Source organism: Orcinus orca, chromosome 1, assembly GCF_937001465.1.
Source record: "Orcinus orca chromosome 1, mOrcOrc1.1, whole genome shotgun sequence".
In the NCBI taxonomy this organism is placed as follows: Eukaryota; Metazoa; Chordata; class Mammalia; order Artiodactyla; family Delphinidae; genus Orcinus; species Orcinus orca.
In genome coordinates this window covers 194,093,919-194,121,207 of record NC_064559.1, presented here as the reverse complement: position 1 = coordinate 194,121,207, position 27,289 = coordinate 194,093,919, and the positions used below count along the sequence as shown (strand labels likewise).

Genomic DNA, 27,289 nt, shown 5'->3' with positions numbered 1-27,289 from the left:
GCTATCTAAGGGCCCCCAGTCACCAGCCATCTTATTAGTATACAAAAGACGCTCTTTTCACCCTGGAGATCCGAAGGGTTTTAGGAACTGTGTGTCCCAAACCAAGAGCAAAGACCAGATATAAAATTTTTTAATTTTATCACAATGTCCTTTAGCAAGGTCCTTCCTTCCACCTGAGTGGCACTTGGGGTTTACTTGGGATTAAGTGGGAGGAGCTAAGACAGAGAACAGCGAAAGGTCTCAGGGACCTCCATCCCTACTGCCCCACCCTGGACCTGCCCTGTCCACAGTCTTCCTAGGTAGGAGGTAGTGTCAGCTGAAAGGACCCTCAAAAATGACCTTTTAGACTTCTTGCTTTATAGATGGGAAATTGAGGCCCAGACAAAGAAAAAAAAAAAATGCCCAAGATCACACAGTGAGTGCTTGGCTTCAAGCCTGGGTGTGTTTGCCTCCAAGACTTGCGTAATCCTCCATACTCCTTCCCAGCCAGGGCGCGGCAGGACACCTGGCCCCCTCGCCCCCCTCACTGAACACCTGGCCTGACTGCACCTGTAGCTGCTGGGGGTATAAGTTACCCATCATGCCTTGATGCGCGTGTAGGTGGTAAATGTAGGAGTGATTCATTCTACCTTTAAACTCAGAAATCATTTCAGAAATCAGAGGTGGGTGTTATGTTTTGATGTTGGGAGTACAGATGAGTTTTATTTTCTCCTTCAACATGTTTAAGGTTTTCCAAAATTTTACAACAAACATCTCTAACCTTATAAACCCCACCCCTCGCAATCTGATTTAAAAAAAGAAGGAAACTGGAGGGTGGTGAAATGCCCAGCTCCGTACAGAGGTCCAGTAAGCAAGGCCAACCAGTATCTGTCCCGCCAGGCAGAGGCCCTGAGCTGGAAGTACTGAAGGTCATCCAACTCTCTAGCCTGGCATCCAAGGCCACCCAGGCAGCATCACCCCTACGCCTCACCTTGGCTCTCACCATTCCCTGCTCCTGAAATCTCTTCCCATGACCATCACCAAATCCAATTTATTTTTTCAGGGCCCAACAACCAATTCTGCTAGTTCCATGAAGGTGTTTTAAAGCTCACCTTCCCTAGTTGGGATGAACACCTCTCTCCCTCCTCTGACCACCCGTGGAACTTTACGTGGACCTGTTTTATAATCCTGATCATCTGACTTGTCCTGGAGTCACTTGCACCCAGGTCTGACTCTCCTGGGCTGAGGTGTCCTTGGGGGCGGGGCCTGCATATCATGTATCTCGGTGCTCCCAATGCCATCCGCAGCCTGGCACAGGCTAGACTTCAAATGAATGTTCGTTGAACTTAAGTGAATTGAAAATACAGTATCCAAAAGGGGGTATTGTGATAAATCCGTTTATGGGGGTACATCGACCTCGGCACTACTGTCATTTAGGGTTGAATTCTATGCGGTGAGGAGCTGTTGTGTTTAGCGGCATCCCTGGCTGCTACCTACTAGACGCCAGTTGTGACAACCCAGAATTTGGACACCGCCAAATGTGCCCTGGGGGACGCAACTGCCTCCTGTTGAGTATCACCGGTGTACGGTTTCAAGGGTTTTCATAAACAATCCCTAGGAGTAGGAATCCCCATTTGATAGATGAGAAAGGCAAGGCTCATGGAGAGTTTAGAGTTGAAATAGTTTTGCACATAGGTCTCCCATTCCAAGTCCAGTGCTGAGGCCTGGAGGCCTCCCAGAACCCCAGCAAGGTCTATGCTTCTCCACTTTGGTGTAGCTACTCCCCTCCCATGTCCCGGGTCCCACAATGTCCAATCCCCCCGCCCCGCCTCCGTGGCTTGTGCCAGGCTGTGAGCCACTGGTTGACCCTTGTAGTCCATGCAGACCAGACCTCAGGCTGTGCCTGAATCCGACCGTCACATCTTCAGCACCTTGTCCTCCTCCCCGTGCTTGAACACGCTGATGGTGACCTGGCCCTTCTCGGAGCCATATTTGTTCTTGACGAAGACACCGTAGCGCCCGCTGTCCTCACTGTTGACCCTCTCGATGGTGATGGTGACCTCCGACCCCTTCACCTCCATGTGGTAGCGGTCAAGGAAGGTGACGGGCTGGTCATTCTTCAGCCAAGAGACTTCAGGGATAGGATCTCCTGAGATGACGCAGGTCAGGCACAGGGTCTGTTTGAAAGGACAGGAAGGGAACGCTCAGTCCACACGCTTGGAATAACCCTTGGTGAAGTGTGAAGCTTATAAACCTTCACACTCCCAGGGAGCTCCCAGTATAAGCTGCTCCTTGTGGTAAGTTCATTATGTGTGTTTTATTGTGACCCATCAAGTAATAACAGTAAAGGGAGATGTTTTACTCTAACCGCACATCCTCCATTCTCAACATTTCTACGGGAACACTTAACTATTTAGACTGTTGGGCCGTTATTACTTTAGCAATTACCTGCCCCAGAATGGCCTGGACTTTGCTTTATTGCTTTTTATTGTATATTTCATTATGATTTTACCATGCAAATAAGGCTAGATTGCTTTTTTTTTTTTGCGATACGCGGGCCTCTCACTGTTGTGACCTCTCCCGTTGCGGAGCACAGGCTCTGGATGCACAGGCTCAGCGGCCATGGCTCACGGGCCCAGCCGCTCCGCGGCATGTGGGATCTTCGCGGACCGGGGCACGAACCCGTGTCCCCTGCATTGGCAGGTGGACTCTCAACCACTGCGCCTCCAGGGAAGCCTGGCTAGACTGCTTTAACATAAAGATTTAAGAATTGAGTTTGAAAATTCTCAACAGAGCAATTCTCACTGCAGAGGCACTCTAGTGTAATGGCCGTCTGGAGCTGGGCTGCCAGGCTGTGAATCTCAGCTCGCCTCCTTTAAGCTGTATGACCTTAGGTAAGTCTCTTAACCTTTCTGGGCCTCAGTTTCCTCAGCTATAAAGTATGACTAGTAATAACACACTATTTCATGGGGTTGCCTTGATGGTTAAATAATGGAATAGTGCCTGGCACAAAGTAAGCAACATGAAAACGTTAGCCATCATTTTCTAGAACATTAGACTTGAAAAACTTCAGTCCTCAAAGGGCTTTTTAGGTATCATCTAGTCAAACTCCTGTGGAAACTGAAGTTCACACAGAGAAGTCCGTGACACCCAGGGCCACCTGGAGAGATGGGGTAGAACTGGGGTGAGCACAGGCCTGTCACTGCCCCGCCCCCCCGCCACGGGCCTGACACCAGGCTCAGTGTCTTTCCTTTATACTACATGTGACCAATGAGGTGTGGTCACTCGGCCAGACTCTGGTGCATCCAGCCCCTTCGGCTCTGGAATCCACGGTGCTGCGTTGCTTTGTGCTCTTTGATGGATACAGGAGGGAACCCAGGGTGGGACTGCCGGCTGTGGGCTGGGGAACAGTCAGTACCTTATCTTCCATGATCGTGGCCACATCCGGCAGGCCCCTCACCACTTTGGCACGATCTGGAAGGGAAAAACGAGACCCCCCCAGTGATGAATATTTTCCTGCCAGCTGTTTCCCAGCAGCAGGTTCCACGACGTTGAGGTTTATTTTGAAGCAATGCTTCTTTTTCTTTTTGCATCATTTTGGGTGGACATCCTTAAACTTGTGTTATGTTACTTCCTTGCCTTTATAAACACAAGATAGGGATGTAATGTGTTTCTGTCGTTGACCTGAGGTTATTATCATGGCTGGTGGTACCTGGAGGTGACAGTGAGGTGCCCCTCCCCTGAGGACTGGGAGAGAAGGTGATAAGGTTGCTCTGAGCCTTAAACTGGCAAAATGCACACAACAGGTGGGACGAACCAGCTCAGGGAGTGAATAGGAAGGGAGCTTCCGGGACACTGACTCTGGTCAAGGGAGGGGACCTGGTGGCCATGGCGGCTGGGCAGGAAGAGACTGTGGTTGTAAATCACTAAGCAGAAAGCCAGCATGTCGCAGTGGAGGCTGTGGGAACGGACCCTAGACCACGATCAGGGACGTGCCAAGAGCCTGAAGTGGCTGGTGTCTGTGCAACGGAGGTAGGGGAGGAGGAGCCTGAATCAGGGTTGAAGGGGGAGGGGAAGGATGGCCCCAGAGATGGACACTGTTGTGGGAGGAACGTTCACCAGGCCCATCGTGGCGGGCGAAACAATCCACTTCCCCTGACTCTCAACTCGGCCAGCCCTAGCTAGCACAGGTGGTGAGCTTAGGCCCCTGTGTTAGGGTCCTGGGGGGGTGTCCTGTGCAGAGACTCGGCATTCCAGGATGGGGGGGCAGGTGATTAGGAGGTGTGACGGGCTGAGTCAGGTCTGCAGGCTGCGCTCCGCCCACCGAGGTGGCCGCCCGCTGCGAGGGCTCCTCACTGCTCTTGGACCCCAGATGGCCCCCTCCCAGATGGCTATTATGAACGGCCTGCACTTCCCGCCAAGTGGGGACACTCAGGGACAAGACGCCACATAGGGCTCATGCCCCCTCCTACCAATGGCCCCAAAGGGTCAGTTTCCCTCCTCACTGTCAGGTTGAATGGGGCTGCTCTGCTCTGCTGCCAGGAGGCTGCCCCTCATGGAAGGTCCTACATGAGCTTCCCCTCATGGAAGGTCCTCCACTGACTGGCTGGCTCACTGAGACCAGAAAGCCAGCCTCCGGGAACTGGGTGCTTTAGAACTGGTTGCAGGGACCCGGAGAAGCTCCAGTGCGTGGGCCTGGTGGTCCCCTTGGGCAACTCAGAGGCTGTGTCCTGGATTAGATGAGGCCCTAGGGCCCCACAGCCAGAACCAGCTTCAGCTTTGAAGTCGTCCCCTCCCGGGCCTCGCTTGGAAGACAGGGCCTCGGTCCTGTCTGCCCCTGCCTTTGGAGTCCCACCGACATCGGCCGTGTGCCTACTCGCCACCAGGCCCGCACCAGTCACGTCCACATCCACGGTCTCAGGTATCCTCGGACTCCTCATCCACCTGTCTTCACGCTGCCACCATCCGGGTCTCCCGGCAGCTCTGTGACGGCCCAGAGCCACACAGACCCCATGGGAAACTGGGACTCCAGCTACCTGCCACGAGGCGTGAGCAGCTGGGAAGCCGCCCCAAACTCAGAAGTGGAAACAACAGAAATATGGCTGGACTTACTCTTCTCGATGATGGCCAAGGCTCTGAAAAACGGAAATGAGAAAAAGCCTTGGTGTTTCATTTGTTAAAGGACAGTCCTGCCCGGGTAGGGGGGGAGGGGGTGACAGGGGAAAGGTGGAGCTGTCCGGCCTCCCAGGAAGGGTCCTGTGCTCGTGCACCCCAGGGGCCTTGATCACACTGAGAAACGCTGAGGAAACTTACTTCAGTCTCTGGTGCTCAGCCAGGGCGTCCTCAAAAGCTACAAGAAGGAAAAGGGGAAAAGGTGCGTCAGGGCATCTACCCCCAATCTCCCCCCTTCCTGCAACCCACAGATATAGAGCTCAGCACTGACTGTTCCTTCACTCTGTTCCAGCATTCTCTTGGGGGCAGTGCTAGGATTGGGTGGGGAGATGGGAGCCCCCCCCAAAAGACCACGGGGTTTTCTAAACAGGTTTCACTGAGGACAGACAGGCGGAGCGCTCACCTTGCCCCGAGAGATCAGCTGAGAGCTGCCGGACTTCCTTCCCGGCCGCTATCTCTAGGGTGTATTTGCCCTTGTCTGAGTCTTTGGGGTCCAGGATGTGAAGCCAGATGTCATCCAGGGTGGTACCAGCCCTCACCCGATCACCACTCTCCAGGCGCTTCTCTCTGAACGTGAGGGCGAAGAAATGGTTAACACAGCTCAGTCCGGGACGGGCCGTCCGCCCACCCATCTACAGGCATCCCTGCCCCAAACTCCTCTCCCGGGGTTTTGTTCCCAGATGTGTGAGCTGAAGGTGGTGACCATGCATGAGATATTTGATATATATCTATCCACTCAGCCACTCATCGTTCATTCATTCATCAAACCTTGTGGCCGCGCTGAGTCTATATTTGTGACATGTCCTGCAGGCTGGGACTTTGAGGAAATGGTGCTCCAGGGTCAGTGACCACCTCCCCACACCCCACCAGTGAAAGCCACTTCCTCACTTCATCCTTTTCCTCATCGTAAAACCTCCCAGCATTTCTTCCACAATCACTCTTACGTAATTCTTATAAACTATATAAACTCCTTTCCTTCTTACTTAAATTTCATTCCTAAAGACACCTGGCCCATGTCAGTGTTTTGTCACAGAAGTGACACCACTGGGCTTCGTCATGGGGCTCAGAAACTCTAGAGAAGGAGCTTCACTGTTCTGAAATTCAGCCTGGCCTTGGTCTCACTCACATGACCAATTTGACTAAGTCCGTCTAGCCTTCTCCATAGAATGGGTGCAGTAATGTCTGCTCCACAAGGCTGAGGTTTGCAAGTAAGAAGCACTGGGAAAATTCTGCTCCCAAACTCTCTGGGGTCCCTTAGCTCCTGGCGGAGTCTCTGATACCTGATCCTGCCTTCAAGGCCTGGCCCTCAGTTAGTCGTCAGCCCCCCAGGTCCCTCTGCCTGCACCTCTCCCCTCAGCCTGGCTGCCTGAGTTTGCTAAGGCTGCAGAGACCCACAAGGGCACTTGATCATCTGGTTCCCCATCGTTCCTGCATCCTTCTCTCCCCCAGTTCCCAGATGGTGCTCTAAGACAATGGTCCTTCTCTGCCATGGATATTCTGGGAAAGTGATCTTAGCGCCAGGGTTCCCACCTTTCCTGGGGAGCCTCCCTTCTGTGCCTCTAACAGCTGTTCCCTGTCCCAGACTCCCTCTGTGGACAGCAGGACCGGTGAGAGACCCTGTCTCTGCCAAGCCCTTGGGACTGGGCTCTGAGGCGGGTGCTGGGCCCCCTCCAGCCTGGCTAGGGCTCCAGGGCAAGGCCAACCTACTTGTGGAACCAGGTGGTTTTCATGTAGCTCGCGTTGTAGTACTTGACCCTGCTGAAGAGCCGGATCCCCTCCTCGGTCCCCTGGATTTTCAGTGGGGTCGCAGAGAGGGCTGGGGAGGCATGGGAGCAGGGTGAGTCTTCCCCAAGGCCCTTTGGGCAGCACATCTGGGGGGCAGCCAGCTCGCCCCTGCTTTGGGGTGTGGTGGGGGGAACACAGTGTAGTGAAGAGGCAGGAGCATCTCCCCCAGTCTTTGAGGCTGGAAACTAAACCCACCCCCGGCAGCCAAGGATGGCTAGAGGTCCCCCGGAGGCTCTGTGGCATCACGGCAGCGCTGAGCAAAGCGGGGGCTTGCTTACCACCAATCCTGCCCAGCTCAGTGAAGATGGCATCCAGGGCTGGAGGGAGACAGAGGGAATGGTCAGCTGATGCACCAGGTGGGGCCGTCCTTGGAAAAGGCTGGTGGACCTTATGAGCAGCTCTCAGAACACAGGCTTAGGGGTGGGGAGGGGATCTGGGGCACTGCGTGACTGATGGGGCAGGGGGGCAACACAGATGGAGGACGAATGGGCCGACACGACAGTCTTCCTGCAGGCTGAGACGACCAGCCTGGTGAGGAGCCTGGGGCCCGCTGGGGGTGGGGGCGGGGGGCAGAGCAGAGAACTCAGGCTCCGGGTCTGGAAGCCTGGGCTCGCTGTGGGATAGTGCAGTGAACATGGGCACCAGCGTCACACAGACCAGGCCCTGCCACTGACCAGCTGTGCAGCCATGGGCAGGTCACTTAACTCCCCTGGGCCTCAGTTGCCCCAAGTGAGGATCCCAGACAGTTTCCCCACAGGTCACACTGCATCTCTTGGTTCAGTGTGAGGCCCTCCTGGCCCGTCTCTGATGTCGCCGGCTCCTACCTTCACCTGTGAGGTCCAGGATGGTGTCGTCCTCCCCTCGCTCATCGGAAACCTCTGCTCTGTAAATGCCCTTGTCCTCTTTGGAAAGCTGGAAAGAAGGATGTGAGAAGGCGGTGTCAGCATGAGTTCCAGAAGGAGCGATGGACAGCAAGTCAGGAGGCCTGGGCTCTAGGCCTGCCCCTAACTCTCCTCCCTGGGCCTCAGTTTACCCCCCTGCAATGGGTGATCTCTGAGGCTCCTTCCAGCTCCAGAGCCCTTTGATCCCAAGCCCAGGTCTTGTCTGGGCCTGGAGGTGGGGCGAGAGGGGGAACTGAGGGCAGAAACAGACGCCCCGCATGTGATTCTCAGGCAGCTGCTCTGAGCAGAGCAAAGCGAGCCCTCCTAGCAGAGCTGGGCCGAGCAGGGCGCACCCTCCACCAGCGCTGCCCTGCTTCCCAGGGGCCCTGGATAGAGGGACCTCTCTGCATCTCTCAGAAGGAAGTGTGCTTTCTTTTGCTCAGGACGAGGGGGTCCTTACTGGCACATGCTTGTCAACCCCAAGTGAAGCCCGGGTCAACACTCAGCAAAGCAAGAACTTGGGTCATGCTTTGAAAGCAAGGTCAGAAGTCCGCTGTGCCCTCTCATTACACAGCGTCTCCTCCAGGGGCTGCGGGGGTGGGAGCGTGATATCTGCCTCCCTGTCCCCTCAAAGGGCCCCTCTCACCCCAACCATCTCTACATAGTGTGCTTTGAGGCAGGATTCAAGGCAGAAGCATCTCTTAACTGGGGTATCAAAGGGCTGAAAACCCCAACAGTCTTCTCCCATGTCCCCTGCCCCCTCCCTCAGTGAAGGCTCCGAAGTCCCAGCCAAATTCCGGTGACAGTGATTGGAGAAACTTCCGGCCCCGCTCTCAAGCTTTGTATCTTGGTATTTAAACCCTCTGAGCCTCAGTTTACTCATCTGTAAAATGGTGGCATAATCCTTGCCCTAGCTACGTACTATAGTTGCTGTGAAGATCAAGGGAGATAACTTCGGAAGCCAGAAAGTTCTGCACCAATAGGCTGGATGATTATGACAAGACTCAGCAGCTATAAAGCACCTACTCGATGCCAAGCCCTGTGTGAAGAGTTTGCACTGTGATGACAAAGGCCAACTTGCCATCGTCTTGGCCGGGATTTGGGAGAGGACCCTGAAATCATTATTTCCTTCCTAGTCTGCAAACCTGCATCTGCCGCAGTCCTCCTTGGCACACAGTGGGGCCACAGAAATCAGGGACAAGGCAGAAAGACATGGAATATTTAAGAATAAGTCTTGCATTTCTACCTTAACCAGGTCACACTCCTCCAAGGGCCATGGGGAGGTCGTGGGTGGGAGAAGTGAGCTCCAGGCCCTGTTTTGCTCTGCCCAGACCTGCCTCGCACGGAGACCGTGTTCCTGTCCTGAATCTCAGGCTGCGGGGGCAGGAAGGAATCTCTGAGAGAGCATCCCTCTGACCTGCTCGTGTAACAGGTGAAAACGGAGGTCAGAGAGGGACAGTGACTAGCCCAGGGCCATGCAGTCAGCGGCAGGGCCAGGACTGGAAGCCAACTAAAAGGAAAAGTCAGTATTACTGAGCCTGTTTTTATTTAAAGTTTTGGTATTGTTTTCCCTCATGGTCTTTTTCTGGGGCATGAATTTTGATCCTTAAAAATACTGCGTGAAATACTATTTATCTTGAGTACTGAGCCTTTCAGCGCTTCCTGAGAGTTTGTGCGTGAGGTCAGTGCCTCACTTGCCTCACCCTGGTCCTGACTCCCTGCCCAGTGCTCCTGGCACTGCCTGGAGGCTGTGAGCCCTGAAGTCAGAGCTGCACTTACCTCTTCCAGGCAGAGAAGCCCTGCTCCAGTCTGCGGGTCGTACTGACCATCTGGGAACTCTTTCTTCTGGAAGAACCACTGGAAGCGGGTTTCTTTCTTGGTGTTGGTCACCTGAGGAAGGTGGGGAGTGAGGAGACTCCTTCAGGCTTTCTCTTTTAAGTGAAAACTCAGATCATCAGAACTTTTTTTTTTTTTTACAAACATGACTCCCCCCCCACCCCCAGGCTAAATCTCAGCCAACCCCTTCCTCACACCATATGTCTCCTCTGATGGTTTCTGAACTCAGGACTTGTGCTAATGCTATTTCCTCTGCTTCTTGATCCCTTTCCTACCCTACTTTTTCTTGTAAATGCCTGTGTCACCTCCTCCAGGAAGCCTTCCTTTATGCACCCCAGAGTGTGCCCCATCGTGAGTAATCAATTTCCTGCATGTCTCCATCACAGCAGGAGCTATGCTGCTTTCGCCACGATCTTGCTTTGGACTGTGGGATCTTACAGGCCTAAGGAGACCACTTCTTCACCCTTGTATGCCCAGTGCTTGCAGAGTGTGTTACACAGAGTAGGTACTTAGGTTTGCTGAATGGATAGGCTTCTGGGAGTGCGCCCTCCCCCGGGTATCTAAAAGGCTGCAGGGTGCTGAGAAACAACACCCGCTTTGGAGTCAGGCACATCCGGTTAAAACCTTTGCTCTGGACTCGGCCTGTTACCATGTAGTCTTCAGCTAGTTCCCCACTGGGTTTTTCATCCTACAGTGGGGATTGTAACACCTCTCTCTCAGATGATTGTGAGGCAGATGAAATAAAATAATGCTCTGAAGTGCTGAGAACAGTGTCTGGCAGGGCTACTAACAGACACAGGCACTACCACTCAACGTATAGAGCCCTCACTTGCTCCCAGACCCCTGACCCCCAGAACCCCTCCCAGAGCAGCTGGGAGATCTAACTCAAGGCTGACTCAGCGCACTAATTCACACTAACTCTGCTCCCTGGGTTTTTGTTTTCCAGTTAAATGCAAAATCCCTGGGGCTACTTCCTCTGCTTGGGATCACACCAGCACAGGGTGTGGAGTTGCAGGGAGTGGGGCAAAAGACAGCCACGGGGCTTGGGGACAACCACAGGTCTTGCCCCACGGGGCCTGGGGGCAGGGCTGGAGGCGGGGGCGGGGCTTTGCCTTGCACATCAGCAGCACTTGGCAGTCCTCGGTGACCTTCCACTGCAAAGGCTCCTCGAAATACGGACCTATGAGGGCAAAACAGCACGCCCAGCGGTCAGAGCGCCGGGCTCGGCCCGGGCGCCACCTGGTGGCGAGATAGGGGAAGGCAGCTGGGGAGAGGCACCTAATGACTACTGGCCCCTCGGATTCTGGGATTCCGCCCCCACGAGGGAGGGGACTGGGGTGAGGTATCTGGGAGGCATCTAGGGTGCAAAGTTTAGGGCGCGCAGTCTCGGGGCTGGGCAAGTGCTGTTTCGTTCTGGCACAGGGACAGCACTAGATCAAATGGCAGTGGCCCTTCCTCAGGGGGGTCCAGCAGGGCGGAGGGATCTATTAATCCACTTGCCCAGCGGTTTCCCGGCGCTGTCTGCTGGCCTGCTGGCCGAGGTGTTTGAACTTCGCCCCAGCAGTTCTTACCCTGCTTTCTCTTCCAGTCTCTTCTCTTAGCATCTGCCTCCCTTAGAAGTTTGTCGAACTCTGTGAACACAGAGGGGGGAACGGGTGTGAACCAGAAATAGCGCAGGTCCAGAGAGGGCGTCAGGATGGATAGAGACGCCCAGGCTGAGACCTGAGGCCGGGTGCATGGGGCAGGGCGGGGGTCAGGGCACAGCTGACCGTCATCCACCAGAGCCAGGGTGATCTGGTTCTTGGCTTTTCCGTCTTGGAGCTGAGCAGTATACGACCCTTTGTCGTCCTCAGTCAAGTTTTGGATGATAACTTCCACCAGGCCCTTCTCTCGGACAAAATTGATTTTGCGGTTCTGGGGAGAACAAAACCCGAAAGTCTTTCTGCCCTTTTCCAATCCCAGGGAATTTGTGCTGTGGGGTGCAAATCGGGGTGTGGTTGGACTTGGGGGTAATAAATGCAGAGTTAGAAGTCTTCAGAGACTGGGGAGGGGGCCCAAGGTACCCCTCTCCTGTGTATAGACTGGGCTTTTCTCACACCCGGCCCCTGAGAACACCCTGGGCCCGGCAGACACTGGAAAGAGTCTTGTGTGCTTGTATCAGTTGCAATTAATAATAATCCCCAACCTCCTACTGTGCCATGTTTTTTGGTTATTTTCTACTTCTTTTGCAATTTAATATTAAAAAAATCCCCCATAAAACTGTAAAGGATAATATAAAAAAGCCTGGGAACCTGCTGCCCAGAATTAGCACTTATTTACATTTTGTCACATTCTAACAGCTTTCAAACGTTTTATTTTCCACATTTAGGGTGTATGTGTGATTTGAGAGAAACGTCTAATTTGATTTCTCTATAGCGGCACCTGCTAGTATCAGCGCTGTGTACCAAGAGTCCAGACTTTGTTACCCTGCCTCTACCATGAGCCAAGGTCATGCTTAATCTCTGTGCAGAACTTTCAAATCTATTTTTTTTCCAATTGCTCCTCCTGATTCTGGGGCAACCAACCCCACTGTACCGATGCAGAAACTGAGGCACAGAGAGGTGAAGAGACCTGCCCAAGGGCGCACAACCCACAGGAGATGAATATGAGTCTTCTGACATCTAGCCCTGAGCTCTTCCTCCTCTGTCAGAACCAGCTCCTCTCTTTATAACGCATATTTTTTGATGGTCATCTGGAGATGAAATTCACAAATAAGATCTTCTCATGATTGAATCTCTCATGAGAGATTTTACTCATGTACATCTTCATGAGTACAAGAACAGGAAAACAAATGAAAGAGCATAGGTAATGTGGCTAATAGAATAAAAACTCTCTATTCTGTGTATGTTAACACTGCAAAAGAAATTCTTTGTGTTTATATCTCAGAGTTAGGGTCTAGGCTTGGATAATTATAAGCATGAATGTAGGTTTTTCACCTTACAAATGTTTGACAGGACAGTGAACAATTGTGGGAGGCATGGGAAGTTCTTTGTGGGAGTGTTCCTTGCGTTGGCAAGTGTCTAGCATCCCTACCACCCACCCCACAGGTACTAAAATCCAGGTGTCCTCACCCCCTACCCTATCACTGTGACAGCCAAAGCTGGTGGCCGTTTCTGAAAAGTCTGCTTGGGGGAGGTGCAGCCAGTGGAGACCACTGTCTGTGAGACCACCTCCTGGGCCAGGAACCTCACTTAGGGATTCTGAGCCCCCAATTACCGGTGAGCTGAAGATTTCCTGCTCGTTGAAGATTAGATGCAGCTCAGCGGCTGGAGACAACTTTTCTACTTCCAGCCAAAGCCGCACCTCTCCTTGCTCGAGGATGTCAACGTTCCAGCCGGAGATCAGCTTGATCACTGGGAGGCAGAGGACAGGAAAGGGTGGGCAGGGAACCCTTCTCCCCTCCCCCCTCCCGACAGCCCCACCTTGAGCACACTGTGGGCATTTAATGTGCAAAATGTTTCAGAGTCTGACGCAGACACGACTGGGGATGAGGGGCTGGGGAGGGTTTCCCACATTCAGTCCCCCTAGATTGAATTCATCTCAGGGAATTCATCCTCTTCCCACAGCTTTGAGGTCATGCTTCTCACCCTGGCTGGACACTGGATCCCCAAGGGCTTTCAAAAACACCAGTGTCTGGCTCCAGACCCAGAGGTTCTGATTTGTTTGGGGTGTGGCCTGGGCATTGGGATTTTGAAAAGCTCCGGGGGTGATTCCAATATGCACCCAAATTTGCGACCCCTGCGCCAGGGCCTGCAAAAGCTACTCCTGGCCAATGGAGGGAAGCAGGGGTTTAGATGACCCACAATCCAAGAAGAAAAAACCAGCCACTCTGCCCTCCCTTGCATCCCACGTGCTCTCTGCTGGCCGCTCTGTTCCCTTCATGGACTGAGGACTCCCTGGGTCTCTGACCTTCCAGCCCCAAGACGTCCCCATCCTTTGCCCCCACCCCCACCCCGGCTAGTTTCTGGCTCTTGGCTGACTCAGCCCTACTCAGAACACCCCGGTGGGCCTGGCGGGACTGCCCAAGGCTGCTGGCTTGGACCACTTACCTGGGTTTCTAATCTCATGGCTCAGCTTCTTCAGCCTGTTCAGCTCTGGGACAGAGAGGAGCAAGGAAGAAACCAAAGAGAATGACATACCCGGGCCAGTGGGTCCCGTGGAAGCCGTCCTAGCGTCCACACTGGGTGAAAGTCCCGAGAGACTCGGCTTGGGGTCACTTGGCTACTGAGGGGTTGATGATGACCACTGTGGGCCTTGGCTCTGGGGCACTGAGGGGGCTGTGGGGGCTGCCGCAGGCCACCCTGATGTTGCTTATTCTCCTGTCCTTCAAGACCTGATCAAGTGCCACCTCCCCAGAGAAGCACCTACTGTGTGCCAGGCTCTGCGTGATCTCAGCCGTCCTCACACCATGCTGTGGGGTGAGCATTACTCTCTGTCTCCTGAGGCCCCTTGTTAACCCACTGAGCCATACTGTCCCAGCATCTGAGGGTCTGTTCTCCCCACTGAGCCATACTGTCGTAGTATCTGAGGGTCTGTTCTCCCCCACTGAGCCATACTGTCCTAGTATCTGAGGGTCTGCTCTCTCCACTGAGCATTTCAGTCTGCATGTGTCTAGGGCAGGTCAGCAGAGTGCTGTCTCACTGCTAACTGCTTCTTTGTGTTAGGTTTGTCTGTTCTGCTAAGCTGAGCTCTGGACCTGCATGGTATCTGGCACACAGTATGTGCTCAATAAATATGTGTTGCATGAATGAATTGGCAGGGGCAGGGCTCATATCTCATTTCCTCTCATAAGCTCTAGAGTCCTTACCATGATGAGTCTGGACACATGGCAAGCATCCAGTCCAAAAAAAAAGCAAACCCCATTACTTTTGTGGATGGCTTTAGTTTGCATGGAATCATCTAAGTATATCTGCATAACAACATTGTTTCACGTAGGACAGCAGGGATTATAATCCCCCTTTACAGATGAGGAAACTGAGGCCCAGAGAGGTGTCATGACTTATCCAAGGTCAAGCAGCTAGGAAATTGTGGAACCGGAATTGCACTCTGGACCTGCCTGGCTTCTGCTTCTTAACAAAATCAAATGGCCTCCAGTGCAATCATCAGGGAGGACAATGGGCTGTCCCAGTTGCTATGGAGACAGCAGAGGGTGAGTCTCATAGATGACCGCTGAGGCCCGGCATCCTCTCTCTGGTTTACCACAGTCCCCACTGCTCCCTTTTGCCATCCTCATTCCTCATCCAAATGGCATTCCTCATCCAAATGGCAGACCGACTGCCATTTGCAGTTTATCATTCTACTTATGCTGTTGTTTTTCTTAGGCTATGGAAGGAAGTGAAATAATTCACTGGTACCTTTGCTTTTTATCAAAAGTAGATAAAGTAAAGAGAGAGACAAGAAGAGCGTGAACTCCATCAGGCAGGGATTTCTGCCTGTTGAGTTCACTGATGTAATTCAGTGCCTAGGACAGTCTCTGGCATTTGGTCGGTGCTCAGCAGATACTTATTCACTGGCTGACTGACTGAATGGGTGGGTGAGGGCCTACTTCCCTGGAAATCTCTGCTTTACTCATCTTTATTGCTTCTTGCTGGCCTCTGGGGTATTTGTGCTTGGGACCCCATGTCTGGGTCGTCTCTCTGGGGAGGTGGCAGTGGAACAGGGGCATCACCTTCCTCCGTCAGCGTGTGGCTTGCTGAGATATCTTCGTCAGCATCGGTGACCACCACCGAGTAGGTGCCCAAATCCTCGAGGCCAGGTTCTTTCAGGATGATCTTGGACCTGCAGAGACAGGAGGGCAGAGGCTCTGAGAGGGGCCGTGTGCCCTGGAGGCCTGGGAGCTGGGGAGTCTCGGTCGGCTTTGCAAGCCCTGCACCCCAGCCCAGACCCCGGCCAAGCCAGTAAGCAGGGGTGGCAGCCTCCTTACACCTCTTTGGGGTCCCCCGCCCAGGGCACGTCTGGCCTGCCACCTTCAGTGGTCCTCACTAGCCAGGCTCTCTGGAGCGGTCTTCGTGCTGGCCACATCCCCCAGGCCTGCCTCTCTCCACAGGGCTCAAGCCATCAGCTTTGTCTCCTGCTGGACAGGGCCAAGGCCAGAGCTGCTGGGGGTGGAGGAGGGAGACCTGGGGGCCCTTGACATCCTAACCCCTCTTTTACTGATGAGGAAGCTGAACCCAGAGAACTTGCAAGAGCGAGTCGCTGGCACTCAGGCTAGAAACCAAGTCCTGAGCGTCTCCTCGGAGGCACACACTTTCCTTCCAGAAAAGGGTCTGCAAATGAACGGCACCGTTTCAGCCTCTCCAGGCACTCTCCCTCACTTCTCCCCGGGTGGCAGTCAGCATCCCTCAGGAGAGACCAAGCAGTCCTCTCAAGCTCGTTATCTGGGGGTCCTGCCGGATGGTCTCACCCACGAGCTTCTGCCCGACTCATCCGACAACGTCTGGGACCTGTGGACGAGTCGTGCTGCCCCTCCCTTCACTTACTTGTTAACTTCCTCCTCGACCTTGACCCTCTGTGGGTCCGGCGGGCCCTTGTAGTCCTTGGACCACTGAAACTCCGAGGAGTCGGGGGCCTCGGGGGCTTCGAAAGCCATGTAGATAAAGCCCTCATCGTCCACACCAACCTCGATCTCCCGAGCGTCTGAGGGCAGGATCCAATGGAGGGCAACAGACATTGAGAAACAATAAACCGGGTCAGCGCCCTCCCCTGCTTAACCCCTCCAGTGGCTGCCCATTGCTCTTGAATAAAATAAGAAACCCCAGACTCCTTGCTGTGGTCTCCAAGGCCTCATATAATCAGGCTCCTTCTCAGCTCAAACGTCACCTCCTCAGACCACTGAGGCTAGCGTAAAGCCCACCCCGCCCTATCACCCTGTTGCACCTCCTTTATAGCACTTATCACTGACTTTTTCATCATTTACTTGTTTACTGTCCATTCGTCCTGCCCCTCCCCCCACCAGCGCAGGGACCTTGTTTTCTCATCACTGCCATGTCCCCAGTGCAGTGTGGGTGTCACCAAATACTTGCTGAATGAATGAATAATTAAAAGAATGGAAAAGAACACACTTTATAGTGAGGAGAGCTGAGTGATTCCATCGGATACTAGCTGCGTGACCTGGTCATTTAACTTCTCTGAGCTGCAATGAAATCAGTTCTAAAGTGGGGACAGTGACGGCTCCCTCAGGGGCTTATTGGGAGAGCCAGACAGTGTAAGGACCCAGCGCAGCATCTGGCGTATGTGGTAGGAGCGGACCTCGGGAGCCGTGACTGCAAGGCAGGCAAAGCCACACGGCATATCTGAAATAAAGTTGGCTGTTCTTTTAGATATCCACGGAGAGTTGTATGAGTTTAAGAATGTGGCATGTAAAGGATGGAAGACCCATCACATGGAAGGAAACCATATGTTCAAATCTTGGGATCCCACAGAAATAAACGAGAGTGTGGACGGGAGAGAAACAGGCAGGAAGGAATGAGGGGCAGGAAGGTGTGGCGGGGTGAGGGCCCAGCAGGTTCTGTCCTCCTGCTGCAGACAAGCGCCCTCCCCCTGCCCCTACCTGGCTTGTCCTCCAGGAGTATGGGGTCGGTGGGCATGGATGGCTGCCCTGGGCCCGCTGAATTCACAGCCTGTACATGGAACACGTAGGTCTTCCCCGGCTGTAAGTCAGAAACCTGGGGGAAGGGAGGGGGCAAGAGTGAGCACCGAGGATGGCAAAGACCCACCCTTCCTGCAGCCCTGGCCACGGGCTGCAGGGGACCCCCAGGAGGGCCAGGCTGCCCTGGGGGTGGGGGGCAGGCTAGGGGCACATTGCTCTCCTGAGTTCCAGCTTCAGCTGAGCCTCTCCCCTGAGATTACCTCCCACGCTTGTGATGCCTGGAACTCCACCTGCTCGGAACTTAACGCATCATCAGCCTCTCAACAAGAAAACCCTTTCTCTTCCTGCGCCCCCTGCCTCTCCTCCATCTGTCTCCCTAGAAAGAAGCTTGGTGATCATCGTCTTTGACATCTTTTTCTTGAGCCCTACACATCCAATCACCGAAGTTCCCATTTTATTTCCCTAACGTTTCTTGAACGTGGCCTGTCTGTGTCCCAGCTGCGCCTTTGACTGCAGCTTTATTTCTTCTCTCCTGGATTAGTCCAACAGTTTCCTAAATGGCGCCTCTGCCTCTAGACCCTTCTTCCCGGTCTATCTTTCCCTCTGCCAATGTTTCCAAGATGGCAGTCTGAGTACACGTAACTCTTTCAGTGGCCTTCAGGGTAAAGTTCAGATTTCGAGGCTTGGTACCTAAAGCCTTCCTCATCCGTCCATCCTCAGCCTTCTGTCCTCTTCTCCGCGCCCCCTTCACTCCCTGACTCCTCAGGGTCCCCCACGCATCACGTCGCTTCACGCCTCCCTGCCTTTGCCCTTGCTGAGCTCTCTGCCTGGAACACCCTCCCCTGCTCTTGGTCTAACAACAACAGCTCAACCTTGACCACTCAGCTTGGCCAGATGGGACGAGGCCAGGAGAGGCCTCTTACCTTCCTCCTTGGAGCTCCCAGAATCCCTCGGACCCTCCTTGATTGTACGGCACACAGTATTGTAATTGCCTGTTCCCTAAGGACTGTGACTGTAGCTTTTTACATCTACAATCTAGTTCCAGATCTGGCACTAAGTAGGTGTCCAGAAGTGTTGAGTGAATGACTGAGTGAGTGAATGCCGGCCAACCACCCACATGCAGAAACGGTGCCAAGTCACTGAGGCTCCCCAGCCCTGGGCCAGCCTGCCTGGGGAGCAGAGGGACCATCCATCTTGTGTGGCTCTCTCAGGCCAGCTGTCCAGCACTGGCCGACTCTACTGTAGGGAGCCGAGCCCCGTGGTGGTGGAAACTGCACGTCTCAGAGCATTCCATGGGCTGAAGCTTGCCCTTCTTCATTTGGTCTTTTTTAAAATAAATAAATTTATTTATTTATTTATTTATGCTGTGTTGGGTTTTCGTTTCTGTGCGAGGGCTCTCTCTAGTTGCAGCGAGCAGGGGCCACTCTTCATCGCCGTGCACGGGCCTCTCACTGTCGTGGCCTCTCTTGTTGCGGAGCACAGGCTCCAGACGCGCAGGCTCAGTAGTTGTGGCTCACGGGCCTAGTTGCTCCGCGGCATGTGGGATCCTCCCAGACCAGGGCTCGAGCCCGTGTCCCCTGCATTGGCAGGCGGACTCTCAACCACTGCGCCACCAGGAAAGCCCTTCTTCATTTGGTCTTAGATAGCCTTAATGTTATTGTTTCAAAAGGAAATATTTTTATTTTTTTCTGATTATGAAAGAAATTCATTGTGTTGGAGGAAATAGTAAAGCAACAGAAAAGAATATAAAATGAAGGGGTAAGGCTCTCCTGGCAGCCCCATTCCCAGAGATGACCAGAATTGACAATTTTGTAAAAATCCATTTAGACTTGCAAATGCACGTAAACCATGCAGAAACGTGACATGTGCCGTATTCTGCTTGTTAGTATCTTCTTTCCATGTTGTTTTGGGCCTCTCAAGCCTGCTTTCTTTCCTCTTGGTGCTAACAGAGTGCTAACGTGTGGTCTTGAAACCCACACACCCTCCTGCCTGCTGGTGAAAGATGCCTCAGGAAAATGAGGTGGAGAAAATACTCCCTCTCTCCCTAGAGCTGCAGAAGATAAAACCTAATACACATCACAGAACTTTCCTTACAAACTTTCCTTAAACAAAGAAGGCCTGTGAGACATGCTGGCTTCAGAGATGGATGCTGTGAATTCTGTGGTCCTGATGGATTGTCTGTTAGTAATTTGCGTCTGCTAAGAATGCTTCAATGGACACCTTTGTTTTCTGACACAACAAATATGTGTGAGTTGCCTTTGTTATGCCAGGAGAGCACTGTTTGCGCTTTCCCTTCTACACGAGTGCAAGTGAAAACAACCACCACAGGTGAATAAAACTGATGATTCTGCTAGATTTCTTATTTATCCAAAGAGTTTAGAGTTTCCTTCTCATTTAAATGAAGAAACGCATATATGCCTCTATGTTCATTAATATACAGCATGATATACATGTTCTAAATGTTATCTAACATATAAATATCCTGCTCTGTGTTGTGCTTTTTTTTTCTTAGCCACATATGGTGGATATGTTTTTATGTCACAACGTACACGTAGCTCTACCTCATTCTTTTTTTTTAATTTTTAAATTTATAATTTTTTTAGCTCTACCTCATTATTTATATTATTGCCACTCCTTCAGCTACTGTAGCCTTTACACTCACTGACACTGAGTCCACATTAAGGATACACTGTGATTTATTTAAGCAAACCCCCTACTGATGGACATTTAAGTTGTTTCCAAATTTTGCCTTTATAAACAATGCTACAACAAGCATCACTGTCCTTAGGTCTTTGCACACTTGACTAATTATTTCTCTACAGTTCAATCCTAGAAGCAGAATTCCTAGCTCAAGGGATGTGCATATCCAAATGCTAATATACATTGCTGATTATAAGTGAGGTTTTAGGGAGGAGTCTGCACAGCATGGAGCAGGTTAAGACCAACCACCGGCCAGACCTACTACCAACTCGCTGCGTGACCCTGGCTAAGCCACTCCCCCTCTCTGGTCCTCTGCTGCCATTAAGTGAGGGCAGTGATCTCTGAGGGTCGTTCCAGCTTTGGTGTTCTGTAGTCCTGCCATATCCTGTGGCAGGGAAGGCTTAGGGCGGGCCCATCCTTCATCAGAGGATGAAGGGGCAGGGACTCACCCTCAGGTGGGTGCCAGAGATGGGGTCTGGAGTGACCGGCTTCCATTGCTCAGAGCCTTCCTCCTGGACACTCAAGCAGTAGCCTGTGACCGGTCCGGCCCCTTGGTACAGTGGGGGCTCCCACGTCAGCATCAGGGATGTGGCCCGCACTTCAAACGCCCGCACGCCATACGGGGGTCCTGTGGGAAGACAGGGTAAGAGAAGGAGATGGATATCCAAATGGCCAGCCAGCCAGTCGGGCAGTGGGCGGGTGGCGAGTCAGTAAGCTTGTCAATCTTTCAGTCCCAGCCAGGCCTGGAAGTGCCTGCTCTGGACATGGTGGGGACCTGGCTGGCCTTGGCTTCATGGCAAAGCTTGGTCTGTGTCTGAACTAGAGTTAACTCTTCAAACTGTGCTCAGTATCACTTCCTCTGGGAAACATCCTTGACCCTCCCCATCCCTGTCCCAGACAGCATTATTTAATCTTTCTAATCTCTTTGCCATTTCAGTGTTTAATGTAGAAGCTCAGGGTGTGGACTCCAGAGTCAGATCACTGGGGTTCATGTCCCAGCGAACACCCTTTTTCAGGCTATGGGGACTCTGGGCAAGTTACTTAGCCTCTATGTTCCTGTCTCCTCATCGGTAAAATGGGGCTAATACTAGTTCTTATAAAATAGTGCTGTCGTGAGCATTAATGACATAACTTATGCAAAGTGTCAGTACATAGGAAGTCCCCAACAAATAGCAGTTGTCTATAACTGTCGTTGTCTAAAGCATCACACGTAGTGATTATCTGCCATTCAGGTAAAGGTTTTGTACAGAAAACAGAACTGAGCTGAACAGAATGATGGAAGGTTGTCATCCTTCCTTCCTAAGGGGGACATGAAGGGCTAGTGTGTGAGAAGGCTGATGGCGCTGCGGGAGTGGTGCAGAGGGGGACAAACCTGCCCTGTTTGTCCAGGATTGGGACACAGCTGGTAATACTGGGATGGTAATACTGTGGTGGTAATACTGGGAAAGTCCTGGGCAAACTGGGACGAGTTGGTCACCTAGCAGTGTGCCTTTGGGGTTTGAGATTGGTCTGTGTTGAGAATCGGAGCTCAGATGGGGTGTTGAGCTAGAGGATAGCTTGGATGGGGGTACAGGGCCAGTCAATGGCCAAGGTCAGGGCTCTTGACTTGGCAGAGTTAAGACTGTGTCAGAGGCTACAGGGGGCAGGGGTCTGGGACCAACAGAGCAAGCTGGAATGCACAGCGAGCCCGGCGGTAGCGGTCATCTTGCTTGTTAGTTTGGGGGAGGGGAGGGCAGGGGCTGGGCTTCGGCACCTCCCAGCCGCTCACCTGGCTGAGGCATCGTCCACTTTTTGCACTCAAACAGGCTGCTGGGTGCCGACAGCTCTCCAACACCAGCCCAGTTTACTGCCCGGGCACGGAACTCATAGAAGTGGCCTTCATGAAGGTCACTGACCTTGAAGAGCAAAAGCACAGACCGTGAAGGCTGGGGCTGGGGAGGCAGGGGACGAGGTTCACAGCAGGAGGTCTATAGGAGCTTCACGTAAGACTGGTCTGCACTTGACAATCAGCTGGATTGTCGAGGCACCAAACCTGAGGCCTCTCTCAGCCTCAGGACCTCCAACCCTGACCCCCATTCTCCACCCACACAAATCAGGACACCAGGCCGGTGGCCGCATTCCAGCCTCACCTTGCACATCTGGGTAGGGATGGGCTGCTGGTTGACCGAGTGCCAGTCCAGTTGCTCTGAGTCGTGTTGGTCCAGGAAGTAGCCCAGGATCTTGCCCCCTCCACGCCGCTTAGGGGGTTTCCACCCAATGACCATATAATTTTCCCCACAGTTCAGGAGGGCGAAGTCATATGGAGCAGATGGTGTAGCTACGGGGAGGCAAGGGGGTGAGGGCCACTGCTCCCGAGGGGCGGCCGGACTGGGCGGTGGGGCCCGAGGGAGGCAGCGAGCCTCCCCCAGTGGGTGCCCACCCTGCTCTGGGGCATGGACTTAGCCAGTAGCGTCCACTGGTAATGCTGACTCAGCTGCGTGCAGGGCACCTGGGCCTCCGAGCTGGTCAGACTTCACCCCATGGCCTCAGGCCGTTGCTACTTCCTCCCCAAAGGAAGGGTGGTCGGGGTCAGCACCAGATCCCCTGAGAAGGCTTCTGTCCCATGGCCTCTGGAGTTGGACCCTCCAAGAGGTGGTGGATAAGCCCCCTGCTCTCTGCTCAGCCCAGGTCTGTCCCCAGAGGTGTGCAGGCTGCACCTGCCCCGTGGACTTACCCAGAGCCTGCTTGACCTTGACGGGTTCGGTGGCGGCTGAGCTCTCCCCAACTCCAGCCTCGCTGACTGACCTGATACAAAACTCATATTCCTTCCCTGTCCTCAGCCCGGGAACTGTAAACCTGGGAGAGAAATGTACAGCCTTCAGGAAAGGCCCAACCAGCAGCAGGGAGACATTCCTGAACTCTCTAGAACAACCTTGTGGGGATAAGTGGCCACCAGCGTGGTAGGAGTTGAGGTCTCAGTTCTTGCCTAAAGACCTTGCCCCTGCCCCCAGAGTGATGCCTGCCCCATGGAGGATGAGGTCCTTAAGGTTTTAAAGGATGTAGCTTCCAGAGCCCATCATTAAGGTGCGAATACGCTGGGAAAGTTACCAGTTGAAGGCCCAGGTAGCCAACCCCTAAACTGAGCAACCGGTACATCTCTAGGACTTTGGGCCTCGTCCTGGAAACACAACAAATGGCTCTTCTGATCTGTACGGTTGCTGTGACTACAGCACAGAGTCCTTTTAAAGACCTCTGAGTTACCAGTCAGAGACGTACAAGGACACTCTGGCTTACAGAAAATGTCCTCCCAGCCTGTCTCTTCTTTTTTTTTTTTTTTTTTTTTTGTGGTAGGCGGGCCTCTCACTGCTGTGGCCTCTCCTGTTGCGGAGCACAGGCTCCGGACGCGCAGGCTCAGCGGCCGTGGCTCATGGGCCCAGCCGCTCCGCAGCATGTGGGATCTTCCCGGACCGGGGCACGAACCCGTGTCCCCTGCATCGGCAGTCGGACTCTCAACCACTGTGCCACCAGGGAAGCCCCTGTCTCTTCTTGATAAGATCCAAACTGTGAACCTCTTTTTTCCCTTTTCACTTATCAACATTTTCCTGTAGCAAATCTTGTTCTACAAGGAGCTTCCCTCGGCCAGTTGACCCCGAGGAGTTGAATGTTGGAATGTCAGAGGGGACTTTATGGATCAAACCATTCAGTTTCTTCATTTTACAAGTAGGGAAGGGCTTCCCCAGAAGGAATGGGGTGAGCCAAGAGCACACAGCCAGTTAGGAGCAACCTGGACCGAGCCCGGTCTCCCGAATCCCAGCGCAGCGCCTGCCTGTTCAGTATTCATTCATTCAGGTCTTTTTTGAGCATCTCTTGTGAGCCAGGTTCTGAGGAGCTCATGGAACAGTGGTGGAACAGACCCTACCTCCCAGCTGAGCTCCCTTCACACCATCACCCCAGGCAGCACTGCTGGGCAGCAGTGTTTAGCCTCTTTCCAGCCCTGACACATGTAACCGATGACATGCACGCGTGTGACGAGGTCTCTGGATGTACCAGAGGGTCACGCCACGCCCCACGTGTGGCACGTTCTTCCGACATGCCACTTTCATCACATGACTCTCCCTCAGCCCCTGTCCTCCCCTTCAGGGACGGACATCTGAATGCAAGTCAGGGGAGTGATGTCATCCTAGGGATAACCTGGACTCCGAGCTCATTTGTCCAAAACCCAATTAATTATTCTCCAACTGGAGAACTTTAGCAGTGACAAAGCATGAGTGACCGTGAGGCACCGTGTGCCAGAGGGGCACCAGGTCCTGTCCCCTTTTCTGGGTGAGATAATCTTGGGGCTCGCAGCCCAGGGTGAGGGGAGCCCACAGGTGTGCTCAGGGCCCAGCCGGTCGTCTGATGGAAAGGGAAGGGGGGGGGTGTCACCACCTGAGCCCCTGCCCCCACAGAGCCTCAAAACGGAGAGAAGTCATGAGTCCAGAAGCCTCGAGGGTTCTGCCTGCGAGGACCGGGGCCACCGAGTGAGGAGGGAGACTCTGAGGGGAGTGGGAGTGGCATAGGCAAGAGCACAGGAGTCTGGGCCGAGGTTCAGAGAGGGCGAGTCTCTGTGCAGGGGTGCCCGGCGAGTGAGGGGTGGGTGTGGAGCCTGAACCCCAGCCACCCAGGCTGCACTCTCTGCCTCTCTGTCTCTAAGCTCCTGGAAATACAAGGCCTTGGCAGTCACCACTACCTGCAAACAGCACGCTCCTAGTGAGTGTTGCCGCAAAAGAGGCCGTCTGGGCCAAGTGCACTTACTAGCTAGGTGAGCTTTGGCAAACTCCGTAACTGCTCTGTGCCTCGGTTTCTTCATCTGTACAATGATAATAGAAGTAATAGTCCTAAGTTCAGAGGATTGCAGCATAACTAATGACCTAATATATGAAAAGAACTTAGAACGGTGCCCAATGCCCAACCGCACCGAGAACGGCAGAGGCTTCATTATTACTACGGCCCTGCCCTAGGGCAGGAAGGGGTGGGGGCAAACTCACCTGCTGCCCTGGATGGGTTTGTTGTTAACTGTTTTCCACTCAGATGATCCTGCCTCCCGGGAGTAGATGTAATAACCCAGGAGCTCTGGGCTGTCTTTCACAGGATCCCAGGTCAGGGAGACAGAGGTCTGCGTGTCTCGGAAAGCTTGAACTTGAGTTGGAGGAGGGAGAGTGGCTAAAAATCAGAAGTGTGGACTGAGAGAAGATGCTGAGTTACACGGCTGGGGAGGGGGAGGTGTGTGGGAGAGGCGGGGAGGTGCGCACATGGCAATCAAGGGGGGCACGTGTGTTGCAGACATGCCCTGGGGCTTTGGGCAGCTCTTCCCTAGTCCCAGAGGTGTCCTCCAGACTCTTGTGTTCTGAAAGTCTTCTCTCATCTTACCTCCAAACATCTCCGCTTCCTCACTAAAATCCCCATTCATTAACCCTACTATCGCTCTCTCTCTCTTAAAAGTCACCAGATCTGACAATTTTCCTCAGCCTTATCTTTGATCTCTAGGAAACTTCATTTTATTTCCCTTGAAACTTTAACTTTCATGGCTCCCTGAGACTATGCTCCTTGAGGTAGGGTTTGCCATGATGTGTTAAATGGACAGATCTGGATGGATGGATGGATGAATGGATGGATGGACAGATGGATGGTTGAATGGATCAATAGACTAATGGATGGACAGGTGGATGAATAGATGGATAGACGGATGGATGGATGGATGTCAGATACAGGACCTTCCTAGTTCTCCTTTTCCTTCTCAAACTCCTTACACATCCTTTTGTGGCTCCCCCTCTTTCTTGTTGTTGTTTTTTTTTTTTTTTTTTTTTTTTTTGCGGTACGCGGGACTCTCACTGCTGTGGCCTCTCCTGTTGCGGAGCACAGGCTCCGGACGCGCAGGCTCAGCGGCCGTGGCTCATGGGCCCAGCCGCTCCGCAGCATGTGGGATCTTCCCGGACCGGGGCACGAACCCGTGTGCCCTGCATCGGCAGGCGGACCCTCAACCACTGCGCCACCAGGGAAGCCCTCCCCCTCTTTCTTTTGTCACCACATGTGGGACTCCTCCAAGTGTCTGCTCCTTGACTTGCTCCATTTTTCTCCTCTTTTCTCATCTCAAGTGTCCACCTATTCCCATGTCTTCAGCCCTCACCTCTCTGCAGGCGACTCCCCAGGCTTTACCTCCAGGCCTGCTCTCTCTCCTGAATTCTAGAGCCTCATCTTCCATTTTTCCCTGGACGCCTCTCCTTGTGTTCTGGTGGTGCCTCAAAGTCAACAGGCAGAGGCTGAACTCAGCATCAATCCAACATAAATCCTGTAACTACTGAGTGCCTGCTCTGAGCCAGGCTCTGCATCTGGCCCAGGGGAAGTACTGAGAAACAGACTTGGGGTCCTGGGCTCAGGAAGGTCCTGTCAGCAACTTCAGCCTCTCAGGTTGAAGACAGGGTGACAGTGGATGAAGGCTGGGTGGTGGGAGAGGGTAGAAGGAGGGCACTCAGGGGCCCCATGTGTCCAAGAGACCTGATTCTACCTGTAGGCAAGAACTTGAGCTGAGGACATCCATGTAGGGAGTAGTACTCACGCACCAACATCATGATTTCAAGACCTGAGGATATGTTTGTGGTATAATGTTAATTGTAAGAGGTAGAATGCAAAGCTCTACATGTGGTTTGATTGGACTTTCAGAAAGATGCATTGGCGTGCATGCGTCAGAGACCAGAGGCCCAAGCGCCTAGATGTTCACAGTGGTTACCCTTGGTCAGCGGGATCCTCCCTCCCTCCCTCCCTCCCTTCCTCTCTCTCTCTCTCTCTCCCTCTCTCTCTCTCTCTCGCTTCTTTTGTATTTTCCCATTTTTGTACAATAACTTCACTTTCATAATACAAGTAAATGTCTTTTCTTTTTTCCTCTCCTCCCCTCCTCTCTCTTCTTTTCTTCTCCTTTCCTTTTCTGAACTGTACCAGAACCTTGCCCTAAGGCTGCCTTGTGGTCCAGAGACTGCCCACATCCAATCACAAACCAGTCACTGGCCAGGCCCCTGAGTCAAGACTAAATGTTAACCAGACCAGAATTAAAGAAAAACTCCATTTGCCCACCAACCTATTTATACTTACTATGAATATATATCTATATCTATATATTTTTTTCTACATTATTGAAACAGTACGAATCTAGGACTTTGGAATCTTCCCAAACAGGCCTTGCAGCGTATCAGGCTCTTTTCAGATGGGCAGCGCTACAGCTGGTTCCTTAAAGGACTAGCTGGTGATGGCAGGGAACCTTCTGATCTTATCAGAATCCAGAGGCCTGAGAGGAGAG

The 27,289-nt window shown here is 53.0% G+C and overlaps 1 protein-coding gene across 1 annotated transcript in view; it reads right to left on the bottom strand.

Annotated features, from left to right (window-relative positions):
• Nucleotides 1–667: 667 nt before the first annotated feature.
• MYOM3 (myomesin 3) overlaps nucleotides 668–27,289 on the bottom strand; it is a 47,477-nt gene continuing 20,855 nt past the window's right edge. The window contains exons 16-37 of the mRNA XM_004266745.3: nucleotides 24,987–25,161; nucleotides 22,694–22,815; nucleotides 22,110–22,297; nucleotides 21,749–21,875; nucleotides 20,430–20,608; nucleotides 17,242–17,356; nucleotides 16,172–16,328; nucleotides 15,361–15,470; nucleotides 13,742–13,786; nucleotides 12,909–13,045; nucleotides 11,423–11,567; nucleotides 11,225–11,284; nucleotides 10,766–10,833; nucleotides 9,597–9,707; nucleotides 7,761–7,848; nucleotides 7,215–7,253; nucleotides 6,859–6,967; nucleotides 5,555–5,718; nucleotides 5,293–5,329; nucleotides 5,092–5,114; nucleotides 3,398–3,453; nucleotides 668–2,156 (exon numbers count right to left, since the gene is read on the bottom strand). Of these exons, the coding sequence (XP_004266793.1) occupies nucleotides 1,896–2,156; nucleotides 3,398–3,453; nucleotides 5,092–5,114; nucleotides 5,293–5,329; nucleotides 5,555–5,718; nucleotides 6,859–6,967; nucleotides 7,215–7,253; nucleotides 7,761–7,848; nucleotides 9,597–9,707; nucleotides 10,766–10,833; nucleotides 11,225–11,284; nucleotides 11,423–11,567; nucleotides 12,909–13,045; nucleotides 13,742–13,786; nucleotides 15,361–15,470; nucleotides 16,172–16,328; nucleotides 17,242–17,356; nucleotides 20,430–20,608; nucleotides 21,749–21,875; nucleotides 22,110–22,297; nucleotides 22,694–22,815; nucleotides 24,987–25,161 (2,516 nt within the window). The 3' untranslated portion in view covers nucleotides 668–1,895. The remainder of the gene's footprint in view (nucleotides 2,157–3,397; nucleotides 3,454–5,091; nucleotides 5,115–5,292; nucleotides 5,330–5,554; nucleotides 5,719–6,858; nucleotides 6,968–7,214; nucleotides 7,254–7,760; nucleotides 7,849–9,596; nucleotides 9,708–10,765; nucleotides 10,834–11,224; nucleotides 11,285–11,422; nucleotides 11,568–12,908; nucleotides 13,046–13,741; nucleotides 13,787–15,360; nucleotides 15,471–16,171; nucleotides 16,329–17,241; nucleotides 17,357–20,429; nucleotides 20,609–21,748; nucleotides 21,876–22,109; nucleotides 22,298–22,693; nucleotides 22,816–24,986; nucleotides 25,162–27,289) is intronic.